The 19,470-nt window shown below is 40.5% G+C and overlaps 2 protein-coding genes across 2 annotated transcripts; one reads left to right on the top strand and one right to left on the bottom strand.

The window, feature by feature from the left end:
• Positions 1 to 7,542: 7,542 nt before the first annotated feature.
• trmt44 (tRNA methyltransferase 44 homolog) lies at positions 7,543 to 16,647 on the bottom strand. Its single transcript, XM_028982286.1, has 11 exons — positions 16,232 to 16,647; positions 16,041 to 16,155; positions 15,684 to 15,903; positions 15,464 to 15,532; positions 15,187 to 15,294; positions 14,169 to 14,240; positions 13,297 to 13,403; positions 12,301 to 12,484; positions 11,639 to 11,993; positions 8,082 to 8,198; positions 7,543 to 7,941 (listed from the first exon to the last, which is right to left on the bottom strand). Exons 1-11 carry the CDS (start codon positions 16,560 to 16,562, stop codon positions 7,709 to 7,711), a joined length of 1,911 nt encoding a protein of 636 aa, XP_028838119.1. The 5' UTR covers positions 16,563 to 16,647; the 3' UTR covers positions 7,543 to 7,708.
• A 226-nt stretch (positions 16,648 to 16,873) lies between these two features.
• On the top strand, positions 16,874 to 18,455 carry rpl34 (ribosomal protein L34). The gene is made up of 5 exons (XM_028988505.1): positions 16,874 to 16,909; positions 17,348 to 17,420; positions 17,737 to 17,836; positions 17,931 to 18,034; positions 18,313 to 18,455. Exons 2-5 carry the CDS (start codon positions 17,356 to 17,358, stop codon positions 18,395 to 18,397), a joined length of 354 nt encoding a protein of 117 aa, XP_028844338.1. The 5' UTR covers positions 16,874 to 16,909; positions 17,348 to 17,355; the 3' UTR covers positions 18,398 to 18,455.
• The last annotated feature ends 1,015 nt before the right edge of the window (positions 18,456 to 19,470 follow it).

Raw genomic sequence — 19,470 nt, 5'->3', positions numbered from 1 at the left:
AAGCATCACTGTGCCATAGCTTCCATTGGCATTACTATTTCAGAAGGCATGCAGTATTAACCAGTGTTACATAAGTCTAATCAGGAGAGTAAGTGAGGCTTCTAGAAACCTCTGTACGCCACCGAATTCTCGTTAATCTTTAATTAAGCACAAGGTGCAGCGTTGATTCATCTCTTCCTTGCAGGAACTATTTTCAGACACCACCGCCCACTCTGACACTTTAGGTCTCTGTCCAAAAAGGGCTCATAGTTAAAATTAGTCGCAGATTATAACATCAATACACATTTTAACATGTGGGCACAAAAGGTAAAAAAAAATGATTTGGATGTGTCACATGAGGGGATGCTATTCACTGTCTAGCATCTGACCCCCTGCACACCACAGTCACACATGAATAGCCCACATACTGGGCACAAGCCAGAGGAGATTTTTGTCATCTTTGGGCTCATCCCCCCACCATCCTTTATCTTTAATGTTGCTTAGTCATAGCTGGGTAACTGTCAAAAAGGACACTGCGTAAACATATACCGTTATTCTAAATGGAGATCATTCGATGGCCGTTGGCAGTGACAGAACAAGACCATGTGTCATGAGTCTGTTTGTAAGCCCAGCAGAAGTAAACACTGCAATACTCAGTCTACAGTCAATTATATTTTGGGATTTTTTTCCAATATATATACAGATAACTTTACATTTGCATTTCACATTTATGGCATTCTTCAGACATCATAGTTACAGTCCATCTGGAGCAACTCAGGGTGAAGTGTCTTGCTAAGAAACACAATGGTAATGAGTGGAGTTTCAAATAGTGACTTCTGGTCTTCTGGTTCATAGTCACCAACTAGGCTACAAACACCCATTTACTGCCAATAAAACTGGAATAATATTCACAATGACTGTTTCTCTGTTAAAGACCACTGCAAAAGAATTTATTATCACATGTAATAACATGGAACATCTGCAAAAGACAATATTTGTAACAGAAAATAGTGTAGAAAGAGTCAGAGTGTAAGAGAGCGCAATAGAGAGGGATGGGGGAGGGGTCATTTGGAGGGCAGGTCTGTAATGGAGTCTTTGGGGTGGGTGTCAGACTCCCTGTGTGTTGAAGTGGATGAAAGAGAGAACTTATCTGGGAAGCCCATCATGCACTAGGGCATCTGCTGTCATTATCCCCAGATCAGGTTTAACATGCAATTATAGTTGTTTTTGATTGCCTAAGTCCACTAAAATTCAGCATTTCAGTCATATTTTAGTCAGAATTATCCATGAATATTTTGGTTTAGTCTTAGTCAACTGATGAACCCATTTCTTAATTCAAACAAGATTATAATATTATTATATTATTGTTACATTATAGATAATAATTTTATTATCAAGGGTGCTCTACATCCATTTCAGACATGGAAGATGTTCTATGTTTTATGTTTATTGACCTCACATTCTGTTTATTTTCCACTTCAAAGAAAATGTATCCAAAGATCACATCCTCAATTTTTTCCCAGTCATCTGCTCACCCATCAGAAGTATCCTGAAATATAATTAATGCCGCGATTGTGTCATGTGGAAGTGACATCATCTGTGCGACTGGATGGGAGAAAACTGAAATCACAAAATAATACAGTCTTGGAAATTATTACACATTTAGTATATTTAGACATTTAGTATAATTAGACATTTTAGTATAATTTTTATTTTGTAAAATAAACCATATTCAGTCTTATTTTTTTTTATCAAAAATTTTACCAGGGCAGTGGTGGTATAGCGGTTAAGGAAGCTGCCCTGTAAAGTATAGGACACATTTTGTTGTGATCCCGTGTGCTGTGCTGTGCAGTACTGTGCTATGCTGTGCTGTGCCTTGACAATCACTTCACTTTCACTTTACATGATATAATTCCTCCAGTACTGCTTGCCTTATTCCCCCCTAAAGGTAAAAGGAAGACATTCATCTAGACTCTTCTCGGTCTTGGCCCCTCGGTGGTGGAACGAACTTCCCCTTGAGGTCAGAACAGCTCAGTCACTGAGTATTTTCAAATGGCAGCTCAAGACCTTCCTCTTTAAAGAATATTTAGATGAACTTGTTACTTTCTTATTGTCGAACTTGTGTACAGAATCTAAAAAGATTTATATTCAAAGATTTATATTCATACAAGATTTATATAGTTGGGGGTCCTAATGAACTAGAACTTATCACTTCATCGATGGTAACTTGAAAGCACATTGTAAGTCGCTCTGGATAAGGGTGTCTGCCAAATGCCTTAAATGTAAATGTAAAATGTAAATGTAAATATATTTCATAATAGTTATTGTCCAGCATTTACATCTCATCTCATCTTCATTGTGTCAAAAAGGTTTGTTGATGAATATATTTCATCATAAACAACACTACATGTAATGCCATTAAATGGCACGATGAGAATGGGACTAATCGTGGTCTATATTGATTTGACAAAACCATGACAATTTCTTCAAATAAGGAACAAGTAGTAAGCCTAGCTACTGTATATGTTAAAGCATTTAGGCTATAGTGGGAATGTATAAATATATCGAAATACCACACCAAGACATTTGTGAACACCAGTTTTTATTACCTTTTATCCATGGCCTGTCCTTTCTGAAAGTCTTGATATGCATGTAATGTACACACTTTTGGTTTTGTTTTACATGTGTGCACAGCACAAGTGTAGATACCGGATGGAATCTAGATAGTGGAAAAGGCAGGCAGTGTCCGAGGGTAGCAGATGCTGGCTGAGTGTAATAAGATGGATAATGCAGTAGCCATCTCCTAGTGTTCATTTTTACTCACAGCTTTCCATTACCACCACCCTTCCATTAAAAATCTCCGTCTGGGGAGGACACCACCTGAAAGGAACTCCTGGGGGACAATTAGGAGCAATTCCTCCACCAGACGCTTCAGAAGGGCTTTAAATACATGTGTTCATTGTAAAAGATAAATGTTTAAATTCAATTTAAATATGTGACAGGTTGGAATCAGACTATTTTAAACTCTTTAGACTATTTTAGACCCCCCAAGAAAGCATCGATATAGACAAGTCTTCATTCATTTTTATTCAATTCATTTTATTGATTACCCTGATGTAATACATGTGTGGTGTGTCTGGACTTGCCAATGGTGATTTTTTGGTTTGGGTAAAAGGTAAAAATTTTGGTTTAAAACATTAAAAAACAAATACAACAGAGGGAAATGAAGGAGGAAATATGGTTCTGCAGTACGTGTGTGATGTATTGACTGAGGGGGGTCATCAGTCTGTCATGTGTTTCTGCATTCTGACTGAGAAATAACTGTCAAAATGAAACAGAAAGGGCTGTTCGGGTCATGATTTTCTTGTCTCCAGATGGTAGGTAACCTCCAATCGGTCTTTTTTTGTTTGCAACTGTTTACTTCTGATAATCCAGAGAATATACTTGATGTAACACTTGCAAACATTCCCAATGTGCTATGTTTTAAATACAAGTAGTTAGGGAATTGACTGGGAATTTTAAAATGCAAAAAAAAAACATTTACATTTACATTTACAGCATTTATCAGACGCCCTTTTCCAGAGCGACTTACAATCAGTATTTACAGGGGACAGTCTCCCTGGAGCAACTTAAGGTTAAGTGTCTTGCTCAGGGACACAATGGTAGAAAGTGGGGTTTGAACCCGGGTCTTCTGGTTCACAGGCGAGTGTGTTACCCAACAGTTGTTTACCATTTCTGAGAGGTTAATTATGAGTCTGCAGACAGGGGGTTGAGCTTGTACTAATAATGATACATTTTTTTCTTATCCTTCATGGCTCCATCCTTAGCCAGGATTCCGGGTCCCGGGTGTTTACCCTGTCTCAAGCTTTTCTGATCACCTCGATTTTCTCACCTTGTTTACCCTGTGTATATATATATTCTGTGCTGTTGTCTCTGTTCTGTTCTCTTTTGATGTTCCAGGTGGCACGTCCTTGAGTTTCACCTAGTTTTTGTTCCTTATTCTATAAACTGTTCACTTTCAGCAGATGGACCTTTGTTCTCATCTGCTCCAGCTTCCAGTGATTTCTTTTCAGTTCACAATACAAAGCTGTGAGAAGTGTGTTTATCAAGCATGTTTTATTGATCATACCTTACATTTTAAGATTTAAAATGACACTATATGGAACAACAGAATGACATAATGAACAGTCCTTCTACGTTAAAAAGATACAGATGGATGACAGACTTTCCTCCAGACTGTTCACCTGTTCGCATATGGAATGCAAGACAATTGCAATTGAAATAGCTTTTTTAAACAACATTTTTGAAAGTTGTGACTGGAGCACAACAAATGGAGCAAATCTTTGAAGTCTCCCCAGTGCTGCTCTCACATGACAAAGAAAATCCTCCTCACGCATCTGTAGCAGAGAGTCGCCTGAAAACCACCCAGAGTGGACGGATGTTGGGCAGGGTCAGTATCAGTGTCTCCCTGGCCACAGGTCCACAATGGGTTCCCCGGTTCCCAGGTGACAGCGCGTCATGTGAGCATCGACAGTGGGGAAGGATGAAAACACCGATCACGAGGACAACGCAGACAATGATGCTGCCGAAGCGAGCGGAGGGAAAGGCGCAGGAGGGGGAAGGGGCCGTATCTCATGTTGGCAGCTGTTTGTGAGTCAGTCAGTGTGAGTCATGCGGTGCACACACCAGAGATGTGGCAAAGCTGTCAGAGTCGGGAACACAGGGAGAACGAGAGGGTGTCGCAGGTGTTCCTCTCATCTTCACTTTGTGGATGTGTGTGTGTGTGTGTGTGTGTGTGTGAGAGAGAGAGAGAGAGAGAGAGAGAAATAGTGAGGGAAGTTGGTGGGTAAAGAAATAGGGCTAGAGGAAAAACTAGTCTAGTATGTTTCCCCCAAATTATCTTAAATATGTACAAATGATTATAGAGATGATTTTTGGATATTGTTGTTCATCTGTGATTAGTTGTTCCTCCTGGCATTTGACAACATTTTTACCAATTTACAAATGTTTTCATTATGTAAGAGCAGGATTTTAGAATTAAAACATAGATACACTACCACACTCACAGCCATTATTATTATTGGCTGCTTTCAGTAGAAATATTGCTTCTCTAAATGTGGTGCATTGTCAGAACAACAACAGGTCATTTAAGGTACATACACTCTCAGGCAGACACAAGCACACACACCGTGAGGAGCTGGATCACTGGTGTCTGTCAGTTGGAAAAAATTCCAGCAAGTGACAAAGCCATAAATCCTTAAGCAGCTCGGAGTGGGATGTTGACCATGTCCAGCCCACATGGAGAATGACCTCAGACTGACTAAACTGGTTTTCTCTCATCTGACACACACACACACACACACACCATCGGGATATTAAAATCTATTCCTTTGTAGTTAATTGTAAAAACTTCATTAATTTAGTTCACCAACACACCCAGAGAGACCAACACACCCAGAAAGAACACACACTCTATATAATGTATAGTAGTACATAGTGTATATACCAATGGACCAAATTTGATAATCTACCTCAAAGTCGCTTCATGGTAACCTGCACACACATCTACATAGAGAGACATGGCAAGCGAGAGAGATTCTATAAACATCAGATTTGATATAACACGACAAAACTGTCGACACTGTCCTTCCAGTCTGTTTTCTCAAATTCGCAGCAAAGCAAGAAAGACCCTGTCTGCTAAGTAGCTGCATCTCCGGCTGCTCACGTCACCCTGAACTTGTTACTCAGTAAAAAACAACTGTTTCAAAGAAAACATTATTAAAAAACTTTTGTAACTAAAATTTTAAAATGTAGAGTGTGCCTCCTCTATTTTTTTAGGAATAAAACTGATTACAATCGCACCATCTTTTAAAGGCCATCACTAAATAAGAGATGAGCGTGCTCGTGCTCACCAGATGTTACAGTGTATTATTTACCATCTACTGTGTGCAGCACCAGGGGACTGTTGGACTAGAGTTCTTCCTCCTGGGGTTGCATTTGATAGCTCACTGCATGAGGCAAGATGAGGCTTGTTCTCACTTTCTCCATTGCAGTCCCTTGACTGACCCAGATACAGACCAGGGTGGCCATCCTTCTTCCTGTCATCTTGCAGGCTGGGTTCCCTGAGCCTGTGTCTGCAGTGGCTCAGTGGTGGTGGTGGAGACCAGATGCTCTTCTCTGCTTTCATTCTGATTATTTCCTTTTACACCTATAGCAATTGTAGGTATTCATTCATTCCTTTGTTCTGTTGCAGTAGGAAACTTGTTTCTTAAAAAACAGACTTCTGACATTAGTGTGTTTCCATCAGTAGCCACTTTATGTCTGTATGTTGGATGTCCTCATGGCTGACTTCAGATCATTTTATTGTTCAAATCCACAAACAAGACAAGTGGCTTTATATCAGAAAGTTTTCAATGTCACCATCTTCAATCTCCCATATTTTCTATTACTAATCACACAGCCTCATTAACATAGCACTTGATTAATGACATTCTGTCAGGGGATCCAAAAGAACCTGAGCTCAGACAGTTCTAGACGATAGACAATAACTAAATGTTTTTTCTTTTCAGCAGCTGTTGGTAGAATAATGCAACTTCAGAGTGAAATGTAAACGTATAGTGCCAAGTATTATTTTACTGTGTCCTTCGCAGTTATTGGCATCCATTATAAAGATTAGTTGTAAAGGGTTGGTGGCATCTAATTTTGAAGATTTCACTTCCAGGCATGTTTGTTACATTTCAACCTTTTTTCATACCGGTTGAAGTTGGGGTAGTGGTGGCCTAGCGGGTAAGGAAGTGGACTTAAATTCCGAACCGCCAAGATGCCAATGACGTACCACCCCCACACCTTCTCCCCAGGCACCTCAAGGCTTCAAGTGCTAGTTTTGTCAATAGTTGCCACTATATATGTCCTGAAGTAAAGTGTGGTCTAGCTCTCAAGGCACAGGGGCAGCGTAAAAGATGTCCTTCACACTCCATTGTAAATACGCCCAGAGGAGTTTAATGAAGATACTGAGCTCTGCATCAATCACTTGTGCTAAGGATCACTGTAATATTAGCCTGGCATGTTACTGTCTAGGGATTATCATATGAATTGAATGGCTTAATATTTAACTAGATCTAATTATAAATGCAGCTTTTTCTAAATCAGTGGCTCATTTCTTGTTGGGAGTTTTTTTTTTTTTTAAGTTAACTTTCAAGTTGAGTGAGCCTGCTTTAAGTGCAAATTGACTGAGAAATAGGTGTGCATCAACACAACACAAGGACCTTCACTGAGCTGTCATATAAATTTGCCATAAAACTCATAGCAAGCACCAGCATTCATCTGGCCCCGACGGGGGCGAGGCAGTGTTCCATCTCAGTGACATTTGAGGGGAGGGCTGGTACAGTGACCCCACAACAGAAAAGACCTCCCACGCTGGCCTGCAAATTATTCATGCTGCTAACATTTACAGTGCAGGTCCAGCCCAATTCCTTTCTACCATGGTGCAGCCATGGTGAACAACACTGGGGAAGAACCTCATCTTATAAGAATTTCTTTATTGAAGAAAACAAAGCAGCCCATGTTTTGCCAAATTGCTTATTTAAATTATACCTTTAATCAAATAAAAAATACAGACTTCAGACTTACAGGCAAAGTCTTAATCAAAAAGGTTCTTTAAAGTAAAGTAAAAGGCATTTTAAATACAAATAATATCCAATTCCACTTCAGAATCACACTGTGATCCTTCTCAGTTCTGCAGCTTCTTATGTGGTGGTGTTGATGGCCGTAGGTCACTGGGGCCATGGGCAAATGCACACATCTCAGTGAGGAGAGGGCACCCTTGGGGGTGGTGGGCATAAAACCAGCAGGGCCGGGTCTTCCGTGCTCCCATCAGCAGTGGCTTCTGTTTGGCGTCAGCTCTGATTGCCCGTCTCCTGACCTGCACCCTCCAGTCCCGTATGTAAACCCTGCCACCTTCCACTGTGTAAGAAAGAGAAATTTTCATTTTTTTTGTAACCAAATAGCAAAATGTCTTTATTTGCACATATTTAATGACATAAAAGTAAAAAATAAATAAAAAGCAACAAAATAAATGGCGGTGCAGCATTGGGGAAAGATACCTCGGAACACCTGGTGGTTGTTTTTCAGAAGGGTCTGCAGGCCTCCGCACTCGTTTTTAAATGTCAGTAGCGTAGTCTGATCCAGAAGCTCGGCCACCTCTTTAAGAGACAGACTGCCTGAAAGAGAGAAAGGAATATTGAGAAAACTGTTGCCCCACATGCCAACAAAAGCTTAATGTAATTTAGCCCATGAAACATTATAAAACATGTTATTTTCAAATAATGTGGGTGAAAGCGAGGTGGGGGAAGGAACTTTCTATTACACTTTCCAACAGAAATAATCTGCAAGCATTTCCAAGACTAAGAAATGCTGCATACTCTAAAAACAATAATCAACAACACATATACATCTCATTCCCCCGACAGGCCCTGGAGAAATATGACTCTGGCCTTGTGGCGTGCGCGTACGTCAGTGCCGCAGACACGGTGGTGACTGTGATCAGCAGAGTGCATTAACCTTCCAGATTTCCCAGTGGCCATTTTAACGTCTGAGCCACCATCATCGTTCTCTCGCCATTTCCCCGCTGGCTATTTGTAATGCAAAGTCTGGACTGAGCAGAACACATTTAAATGAGCGAAGCAGAATCTGACATCTTAGCAAATGCATGCTGATTGCCAATAATCTTTGTGATTCTGCCAAAAAATAATGTAGAAGTTTCCCAAATGGTTTCTACACTGTGCCTTACAACACAAAAGGAGACCAGTTTTTGTTGTTGCTTTTTTCCTCCCATCTGCATTTCATTCTGATGAGCTATGTCTTGTGCTATTTAATCTGGTGTTGATCTGCACTTTCTTATGCCTCACTGCACTGTTTCAGCCCTACGCAGCTTCCTGTCTGCACTGTGGATCCTGGCAAGACAACCGGCTAATGACCAGGGGGCAGGACCAGAGGTTTTATTACAAACATCACACCAGTCAAAATATAAAATATATGAAATTAAATAAAACCCTAGGAGGGAGAAAAATATTGCAAATCTGATATGTGCTGCTGGCAGATTAAAAGACAGGTAAGTTCAAAGGGTCAGTTCAAAATATTCTATCGACATAATCACAGTTGGGTTTAATATAATACCATGGGTTTTATAAATAGAAACCAAACAAAGCATGCCAGGGCTGATTTAAATCTTCAGACTGTAGTCTTGTTACCATAGTAACAAGGAGGCAGTCCACGGGCTGTATTCAACAGATATCCCCACGTGAGTGTTAAACCACAATCACAACTGTGCCAGGCCCAGAGGGCGAGCAAACATTGACCTTCGCTGTAGGCAGCTGAGTCAATACATCTTCACCACCAAGTTGGCACGGATCTCGGCACACTGGAACCCTCTGGCACAGGGGAGATGTTTCGTATTCTTCTCTTTTCGAAATTCCTTGGAAGTACCATCTCAGACAATCACTTCTTAAAGCCCAATTTTCTTTTGCCAGTAAACTATCAAGGGATGCACCAATCTGTTCGATGACAACTTGCAATATCTGAAGCACCAATGTTTGGAGGTGGCAGCACCACCACAAAGTCTAAAACGTCTCCAGAAGCATGGTGACAAATAGCAAAACAAAAGCGGTGGCCAGTTTGATTAAGTGTATACGTAAATATATTTGTGTAAGTGTTATGTAAACCTGAGTTGTTTGTTTCTTGTCAAACACTGCAGCACAGCACACGGTTCACACAAAGAAACGTGTCCTCTGCATTTACCCCATCAATGCTAGTTACCCCATCAATAGGATTTAAACCCACAACCTTTCAGTAACAAGTCCACTTCGTTACCCACTAGGCCACCACTGACCTACTCCAAAGAGTAAAGAAACACAGTCCCAAAAATTTAAAAGAGTAAAACCAGATTGCTATAGAATGTCCTTAGCTGCTGTTTGAGACATGTCAGCTTCTTCAGAGCAGCTCCCTGTGCTGTACACTATCAGCCTTCTATGTCCCAGTGGCAGGATGCCCCCACCTACGACCCCCAAAAGACCTGAACTATCTCCAACATGATAAGGATCCAACTTCAGAAACAGATATTCGAATCCCAACAAACGATATAAGCATGAGATAGTTTTAACATAATTTGCAATGTTACTGGGTGTTTGGCAAGTCGTTACTATTTCGCAACATTCCCATTTAATGCAATAACAATGGCACTAATTTTTTAATGCATGGTCAAAGATGGCTACGCTATGTGCTAAAAGCGAAAGGAGCAGGTCTCAGAATCTGTGACGCCAGGAGTCCTCTCCTAATACAATATCAATAGCCCATTTAGTGCTGGCCTTTAGAGAAAACATGGCAAATGGGGATTTATGAGCCACAGAAAGGGCCATTAGGAACTACCTGATTACAGTATGAGATGCGGCGGGTCCTTCCCTCAGTAGGAGTACAAACGCAGAGCTAAAAACGTAGCGCTGAAACAAAAACATTTCCACTTGATATTTAACAAAAATATATATATTTTTTTGTAGTTTGAACTCTTTGTTCTAAACTTGGATTTTATATTTTCAGTATTTCTAAATGCATACTCTGAGCATCCCCAAATGAATCTTCAAATATGAAGAAAAGATTTGTAATTATGCATACTCCAAGCTAATCAGACAAGCTAATCAAACTTTGTTAATCTGATGAGCCTTATTCTTGCACCACATTATGTGGGTGGGCTGCACGGCTCTCTGCCTGTCTGTGCTACAGAGGATGCACTTTTTTTAAACAACTTTTTGAAATAGAGCAGCTCAAACAACTCTTGCATAAAACATGGCGTCAGTGAACAATTCCCACCACCGTCTATATACCCTGCTTTTCCAAAGAAGAGTAGATTCCCGGCACTCTCTCTCTCTCACTCATATGTCTCAGTCAATCAAGCGTGTGAACATATATTAGTCAGGAACATCAGTGTGTGCAAGTGTGTTGTGAGGCATGTGGTGTGTGAGTGGGTGCGTCGCCCCCTCACACAGGAAGTAACTGGTGAAGGATGAAACAGGCCAATGTTCAAAGCCGGGTGAGCGGGTGCCACCACTGTCGCCTCCCCTGGACTTCCGGGGAGGCAGCCGAAAGGCCACAGGGTCACTCAATAACATCCTTCAATGGCCCTGTAATGTGTTAGTCTTCGCTAAATAATTCATTAAATATTGAGCTAATACTTACTTAGCTTTAATAAATTATTTATTACAGATAATGCCAATGGAGTTGGACCAGACACAAATCTCTAGTGTCCGATGTATCTTTTTAATTCATTTCAAATGTACAAACCACTAACTACACGCTGTTAGTCTGAGGGGAAAGGAGATTTAACAAATATTTTCCTCTCTCGTCAATTTTACATTTACATTTACATTTACAGCATTTATCAGACGCCCTTATCCAGAGCGACTTACAATCAGTATTACAGGGACAGTCTCCCTGGAGCAATTTAGGGTTAAGTGTCTTGCTCAGGGACACAATGGTAGTAAGTGGGATTCGAACCCGGGTCTTCTGGTTCATAGGCGAGTGTGTTACCCACTAGGCTACTACCACCCTACTTTTCTTGCACCCTACCTCCATCTCTCACTCTTTCCAGACCCCCCACAGCTCTGCTTACCCCCTGTATTCCAGGTGTCTCTGACACGTTCATGCTCTGTCCAGACCTCCTCCTTTGTCAGGCCCAGCAGGGTGTTTGCTACGTGCAAAACCACAGCGTCCACCATCTCCCGGGGCAGCGTGGCACAGTTCCGCACCGTCTCAATCCTCTCACGGGGATGGAAGCAATCACCCCAGCTGCTCTGGATTTCAGTGTCCTCTTGTCTGCCGGGGTCTTTGTTCTCAAGGTGAGGCCCATCAGAGCTGCTCTGGACTGAGGAGTTGTACTGCCGAGAATTGATGTAGCCTGCCCTCCTCTCCTCAGCGGTCTGCTCTGCGGTGGCAGGGTAACTCCTGCTCTGGCCAATAAGGCACACCTGATGAGTACAGGAATTACACAACTGTTAGTGAAGAAAACTACTTTAACCAAGAGTCCTGGTGAACAAAGAGCATGGATGACTGAATTAATGAAACATCACTACAGAATACATAAAAAAAGATTTCAAATCCTGGGGGATCAGGAACCCCATCCAGTTAGTATAATATTTCCCCCACTGCAAAATACAGATTTTGCAAAAAAATGAACTGTCCTGGCACCAAACTAATGGCTTTCTAATGTCATATCTGTGTATACAGTGCCCCAGAATGTGGGATGTATTTTTCTTCCCAAAACTCGTCACATACCCGTTTAGTAGAAGGGATCCGAAGACAGTCCTCTTCCGTGTTAAACCCACACTCTGTGCTGACCACAGATATGAAGTCAATGTACTCTTTATACTGAGACTTCTTACACTGTCGTCGCTGGTACTTTCCAAAGAAGTCAAAGAAGCAGCAAGGCAACACAAAGTAACGACAAAAGTAGGATGACCTGGAGAGGCAGAATCAAACATGGCAGATAAGTTACTGCACATTCACTCTGTAACAAATTCTAAAACTAAGGTGTTTGTAACCCTGAAGGAGCAACTAATAGACGCATTTTGAGTGCATATTCATATAAATGTAATTTATCAACAATAACAAAGAGGAACTTCTAAAACAATTTCAAATGGTTATTACTTGCCTTTGTCCCAAAGCTAGACTTTGGGCCTACATTTAGATATTACATTTTTATTACAATTATGATGCAGTTAAAATGCAATAAAATACATTACAATAATAATGAAATCATTATTAATCATTATCACAACAAAATGAAACATGCATGTCTTTACATTGTATTTTATATATCACAGCTATTAGTTATTATTAATTTCATGTTTCCTGATTTTCTAAATTTTCCAACAATAAAATGGACAATAATGGAATTATTACGCCTGTGTATAAATATATGCAAATGTCAGTAGCTCCTCTTGTCCTTTCTGGATTAGATTGCCCAAATCTGAATCAATTACAATCCAGACATTGTCAATTAGAGACTTTGGGGTTGCTATTAAGTATCTACACTGGTCCCCTCAAGTGCCAACAAACTGTACATAATTGCTGAAGGAGCTAAACATAAAATCAAGTTCATCTGAAAACATATTTGTTTACTTCTAAAGAAAACCTGAAAGTACAATAACAAAGACTTAGCTCAACAGCTCCCTCCAGAGGAAGAGTTTAAAACATTCCACTCTCATCCCACTCAGGGAGATCAGCTGGCACTCCAGAGTTGCAGTGAAATTGCCTGCACAGATGACTTGCCTGGCTGATATGACAGGGATCCATGGTGTGAGCTCATCTGAGTGGTTTCCAATCAGCCAGTCAGTGTGGGGGAACAGGAAGTCATCGCTGGGCGTGATTGCTGCCTCCTAAAATAGATGGGCCCCATGTAAAGGGGTACATCTCATTATCAACATCTGAGGATGTAATGATTTTCTTAATCATTTTTCTGGACAATTCTTCAGCCCAGGGCAAGACATTTAATCATGTATATTTCACCAAGTGATGGTCTTTTTTTCTTTTTTTTCTCAACCATCATGTTTGAGACCAGATGGCCACCCCAACGTATGAGCTTGGCAGTCCATAGTGTAAACAGACATATTGCTGGTTTTGTTTATTGAAGTATATTGTAGATGGCCTCATCTAAAAGCATTTAGATTCCTGTGGGTCTTGGCACCATACAACCTTAGCACTTCAACCTTCAGGAAAACACTCTGAATAATAAACGGCCCACAATTTTAGGTAGGGTAAAGAATTGGTCAGAGGAAGTGCTAAGAGACTGGGAGAGAGGGAGAAAGAGCAGCTCGGGACATGAAGCACAGTGTTCTAAAGAACACACATGCATAATGCATATAGCTTTTCAGTGCAGCTTTTTAGCTCAACTTGACATTGTTGACGCACAGGACACCGCCTTCAATCTTGAGCCTGTAAATGTTAAATCAGCAAACCATGCTTTAAGCAGTAGTCGCTTGTTGGAATTCTTCAAGTGCCACACTTTTAACAATGTTTTAAAACCAGTCCTCATATTTTTTTAATGGTGAATCATAAGTCAAAGAACCAGGTAGAAAGCTCAGAATTTGGGCAAACAAATAGTCCTTACATAATGGCTGACCATTTCAGAAAAATGTCCTAACCTCTAAGTGAGTTTGTGGACCATACATGTCCCAGATTTTCCGTCTTCGGACGTCAATGCCCTTTCCTCGATGCTGAAAGAAAAACAAAACAAGATTTAGAGAGCCAAAGCCCTGAAACATGTTTAACTGGCATCTTAGATATAAATAACTGAGGGCTGGCCATGTAGATTGCACTGTGAATCTGATAATGTGGAACACAAAGAATGTCACTTATGCAGACATACAATGCTAACTTTTTTTAATACTTCTTTATATATACAATGATTTATGTATATGCTTTATACAAGTCATATACAGTGCATCCAGAAAGTATTGAAAGTATTTTTCCACAATTTGTTATGTTAGAGCCTTATTCCAAAATGAATAAATGAATTTTTCCCCTCAAAATTCTACTATACCCCATAATGACAATGTGGAAAAAAGGTACATTTTAAAAACTGACAAATCACATGTACATAAGTATTCACAGCCTTTGCTCAATACTTTGTCGATGCACCTTTGGCAGCAATTACAGCCTCAAGTGATGATGCCACAAGCTTGGCACATCTATCCTTGGCCAGTTACACCCATTCCCCTGAAGCGTCAGAGCACAACCATTTTAAGATCTCTCTAGAGTTAAATCGGATTCAAGTCTGGGTTCTGGCTGGGCCAATCAAGGACATTCGCAGAGTTGTCCTGAAGCCATTCCTTAGATATCTTGGCTGTGTGCTTAGGGCCTCAGTCTGAGTTCAAGAGAACTCTGGAGCCGGTTTTCATCCAGGATGTCATCTTTCCCTATATCCTGACTAGTTTCCCAGTTCCTGCTGATGAAAAACATCCCCACAGCATGATGCTACCCCACCGTGCTTCACCTCCAAATGTGTCGCCTGGAATTCAAATTTTTTTTCATCAGACCAGAGAATTTAGTTTCTCATAGTCTGAGAGGGAAAAAATTTAACTTATTTATATGGCTGGAAATGTGGAAAACGTGATGCACGGCAGAATACTTTCCAGTTTCAATGTATAATAGTAAATTTACCCCCTCATTGTTCAAAATGTGAACCAAAAGTCCGTTTCCACAGCCCAGGTCCACAAACGACTGTTTGGCTATCAGCCCATGCTTGGTACGTTCTTCTTCCCACAAGACCTGAGCAATGATAAAACCATCCATCATTCATCAGGTAGCACCAGACGCAGCTGAAAGGGCTGTGTTCACACCCAGGTTGCGTGACAGATAAGGTCAGAGCATTAAAATGTGAAAACCATTTTCTTTACAATTGTCTTTAGAAAAAAGGTCTTTTGATGGCAAAACATACCAGTAAATATGTAGCAATGGCAACATCTTCAAAGACAAATTTCTCTGGATCGGTTACTTCTGGCCAAACCTTGGAAATAAATTATGTGGGAAAAGTAGTTATTTTAACTCAAAACAATATTTGTCTAACATTTTCAGTTCTGACAACATGACATGAGAAGGGAACGTTCAAGCAAGGAAGAATTCACATTGACTACTACTTCACGCTTCACAATTTCTACCTTCACAATTTCTTTGTACTTGTCCTTGAGCTGCTGATAGAGAACGCTGTATTTTTCCACAGAGATGAGGGACAAAGTGCTCTTAAAGTCACTGCTCCTGCTCTCTGTGGCCCAGCGAACCAGCTTTGGCAGGAGCTCCCTGCTCATCCAGGGCAGTTTGGGATAAGCCACTCCATCAGCCTCCCAGTCCTCTGGCCTTAGTGCATGTAGTGAGAGTAACCTGGGGGGACGAAAAAGAACAGTGTATGAATATGCAGAATATTCGAAAGGCCCTGAGCTCATCGTAAATATTTCTGTATCATGAAGCCATAAACGCCACGATAAATGCCTTGAAAATCAATTCATAACAAAACTCACCAGTCATCATTTGACAAAGGCTGAAGCTGAAACTGATATATGTTACTATTTTGTAGAATGTGTTTTTCATCTTTTTCTATTACAGGCAAAAATGTCACTCTTTGCCTATAAAAATCTGGAAAGGAAGCACACGAAAACCAATAAGATAATGATGGGATCCGTCCAAAATGTTCTGCTCTCGCAAAAGTCACCTTTCACTATAATGTCTTTCTGCACATCTGTCCCGTAAGGGTTCACTTTTGGTATAATGGTTCTACATCCAACGCTCCAGCGTTGGTCTGGCTCGTGGAGGTCAGTGTCCAAAAAAGAGACTACATCGTCCTGAATGTCACAGTTTGTTAGTCTTGATACAGTTTGTACAACTTCATCAGCACCCACGTCCCTGCTCTCATCCTGCTTCGCGCCGCACAGCCGCTTATTGACAACATGAGGCTTAGTGATCCATGTGTCCACAGCCGACCAAAATCCAGATGGAAGAGCCCCGTCTTTGTCCTTAAAAGTTATTTCAAATAATTCCGTCATTATTTAAAGAGACGAATTACCCAGACATTTTTGAACAACGTGCTTTAGCCTTGAATACAGTAAAACAGACCCAAACAGATTACGTTTTTCTATGTTTCAGAATAAAGAACCTTGTAATGGACAAACACTCAAAAATCCTCGTTTTGTTTATTTAAAGTGTGTATAAAATTTGGAATACATGTTTGCATTGATATTGCTTACCCGTTTTTATAATAAAATAAATAATACGTAGAATTCCATCGAAAAGAACTTTATTTTGAAATGTACCAAAGAACTTCCGGTGTTAGGGAAATTGAACTTTGACACTCTAGGCGGTAAGCTTCCTCTTCCGTTCGAGGCGACAGCAGGTATGGCGGCTATCGTTTTCTCCTGAAAATACAGCGGAACCTATCCAGTTTAATCGGGCGTTTACCGCGATTCTACGTTCAGCGTTTAAATTGTGTAAATGCAGCAAGCTGCACTTACGAGATATCTAGTAATATTTTTATAAAGTGTGTAGGCAAAACTGGTCATATTAATCAAGTTCATGTCGTAGTCGAGTCTGCTGTCTGGCCCTCAAGCTGAAACTGCAGTTTGTTGAATATGAAGCCCCGACATCATTCGCTGCGTTGCGGTTTTCCTGCCGATGTGAGAAAGCAGCGCAGTTATCAGCTTCTTCTGTAAAGTCGCTGTTTTAGCTATGAAAGGATCGTGCTTTTAAAGCGTTCTATAAGGCAGAGATGTCTTTCGCTGCATGTGAACACGTCATAAATGCTTTTGGGTTCATTTCTCTCTTTTATTCCCAGGTACAAACATGGTGCAGCGCCTGACTTACCGTCGTAGGTTGTCCTACAACACCACATCAAACAAAACCAGGCTGTGAGTTCCAACTCGTACTCCGTTTGTTGTAATGTGATTGGAAGTAATATATTGTAACAGTTGCTTTGCGTTGTCAAAACTCTGCAAAATGTATTGGACTCTTAAACTTGCATGTTTTTATAGCAAAATAATAAGGGAGGGGAACTGAATGCAGGCACTAATGTTAGTGATCGTATTTTATTATTTTTGGCACATCCCAATCATATTTCCAATAACTTAAATGTATTAATTATTCTTTTAGAATTATTAATTATTCTACATTCTTATTCATTTGAGCGCAACAGACTTAAACTGATTGCTTATTATTCTTGTGAAGGTCCCGGACGCCTGGTAACCGTATTGTCTATCTGTACACCAAGAAGACCGGCAAGGCCCCCAAGTCAGCATGTGGGATCTGCCCAGGCAGGCTGCGTGGTGTAAGTGTGTTTCCTTCAGGCCGGTTCATTTTTTCAATTCCCAAAAAATCTGAAAATCTCATCTGTAAATTGTCCAATTGTGTGTGCTCAACAGATCCAGGCTGTTAGACCTCAGGTTCTGATGAGGCTCTCAAAGACCAAGAAACATGTGAGCAGAGCGTATGGTGGCTCCATGTGTGCCAAATGTGTGCGAGACAGGTAAGCTTTCCTCTCGATGGTAGCGTGGCCATATCTCTTTTTGCTTATGCTTGACTAATGACGTGGAAAGGCTTTTCACTACAGCATTAATGTTCGTTTTGACATTTACAAGGACCTTTCTGAGTATAGTGCAAGTGTTTCATAGTATGATGTGCTACTGTATATCTCTGGTTCTCTTGTATCAAAATCCCATCTTTTTAACTGTTCTTTCTGTATGTTATCTTAATCCAAATTTGCACATGTAATTTGATGTAATTTTTTTATTTTTTTTTCCTTAGGATCAAGCGTGCTTTCCTCATTGAGGAGCAGAAGATCGTTGTCAAAGTGTTGAAAGCACAGGCACAGAGCCAAAAATCTAAGTAAAAAAAAATCTAAAATCTGTGTATTTGTGTTGCTGCAATAAATTGTGGTTTAAAGACAATGTTCTGTTTTTTTCACTGCGTGGTAGGGTTATGTGAAATGATGCAAAGACACTTACTAACCACCACCCTACTTCATTTGAAATTACTTTAAGAACAAAAATGCCTGGTACGGTGCAAAAATGTACAGTGTGTACTCCTTTCTCAGTTACTTCACAAATGTCCTTGTTTTTCGAGTGAAGCAAGCAAATTGCTTGCAGATATGTTAGGGGTTTCGAAAGGTCTGTATGTCAAGTATGCGTTTAATAATATATTATTTAGCCTTTCTATGAAAAATGTGAAGTGTTTGATTTAATTTAATCCACAATTAGGTTGCAGGCACCATAGCCCATCCAGGGACATTTGGCACAGGACAGGAACTTTGTTTATTCATATTTATTTCAAAGCAGACATGCATCATGTTATATAAAAACATGTTGTGGATCATGTCCAGAATTTATACTTACCATTGAAGTGAAAATGTCATTGTTGTGAAGTGATTTTCATTGTGAAGCATGACACAACGAATTGTGTCCCCTGCTTTTAACCCATCACTTTAGTGAGTAGTGGGCAGCCATGTGTGGGTACGGTACTTTGCTCAGTGGAACCGTGGCAGTTTGGGATTCAAACCCGCAACCTTCTGGTTATGAGTTTTAAAACGTGGTCCTATGGATTGTATGTTCTTCCTGTTGATGCGGGCTTTCTCTGGGTTCTCTGGTTCCTTCTCACGATCCAAAGACATGCACCCTGTTACACAGGCACTCACCCTCTGCTTGGCATCTCACTTGGCCAAGACCCTGAGTAGGATTAGATGATTATGGAGAGCGAGTGAGTGTATAAAGTTTATATTGTGCCATCAAATAAGTGCCGGAAGAAAGAACTCACATCTCCTCCATCTGCCTGCTGCTACACTTACAGGTGCATTGGTAACGCACTTATTACATTATCTATAAATACATAATAAAACAAAAATTATTTTTAAAGTTATAATATAACAGCCTTCCCCAACCAGGGGACCATTTGTTACAAGGTGAACCA

The sequence above is a fragment of the Denticeps clupeoides genome, chromosome 1, assembly GCF_900700375.1.
Source record: "Denticeps clupeoides chromosome 1, fDenClu1.1, whole genome shotgun sequence".
Classification (NCBI taxonomy): domain Eukaryota; kingdom Metazoa; phylum Chordata; class Actinopteri; order Clupeiformes; family Denticipitidae; genus Denticeps; species Denticeps clupeoides.
The sequence above is the reverse complement of the archived record's forward strand: the minus strand, read 5'-3'. Positions and strand labels throughout refer to the sequence as shown.

Bases quoted from the DNA above. Each gene is read 5' to 3' on its own strand.
- rpl34 (XM_028988505.1), top strand. From the start codon at position 17,356: ATGGTGCAGCGCCTGACTTACCGTCGTAGGTTGTCCTACAACACCACA. The intron at 17,837-17,930 runs GTAAGTGTGTTT...TGTGCTCAACAG, and splicing joins GCCCAGGCAGGCTGCGTGGT to ATCCAGGCTGTTAGACCTCA. The intron at 18,035-18,312 runs GTAAGCTTTCCT...TTTTTTCCTTAG, and splicing joins GCCAAATGTGTGCGAGACAG to GATCAAGCGTGCTTTCCTCA.
- trmt44 (XM_028982286.1), bottom strand. From the start codon at position 16,562: ATGACGGAATTATTTGAAATAACTTTTAAGGACAAAGACGGGGCTCTT. The intron at 13,404-14,168 runs GTTAGGACATTT...CATCTATTTTAG, and splicing joins GTCCACAAACTCACTTAGAG to GAGGCAGCAATCACGCCCAG. The intron at 8,199-11,638 runs GTAAGCAGAGCT...TCTCTCTTTCAG, and splicing joins AGACACCTGGAATACAGGGG to GCAGTCTGTCTCTTAAAGAG.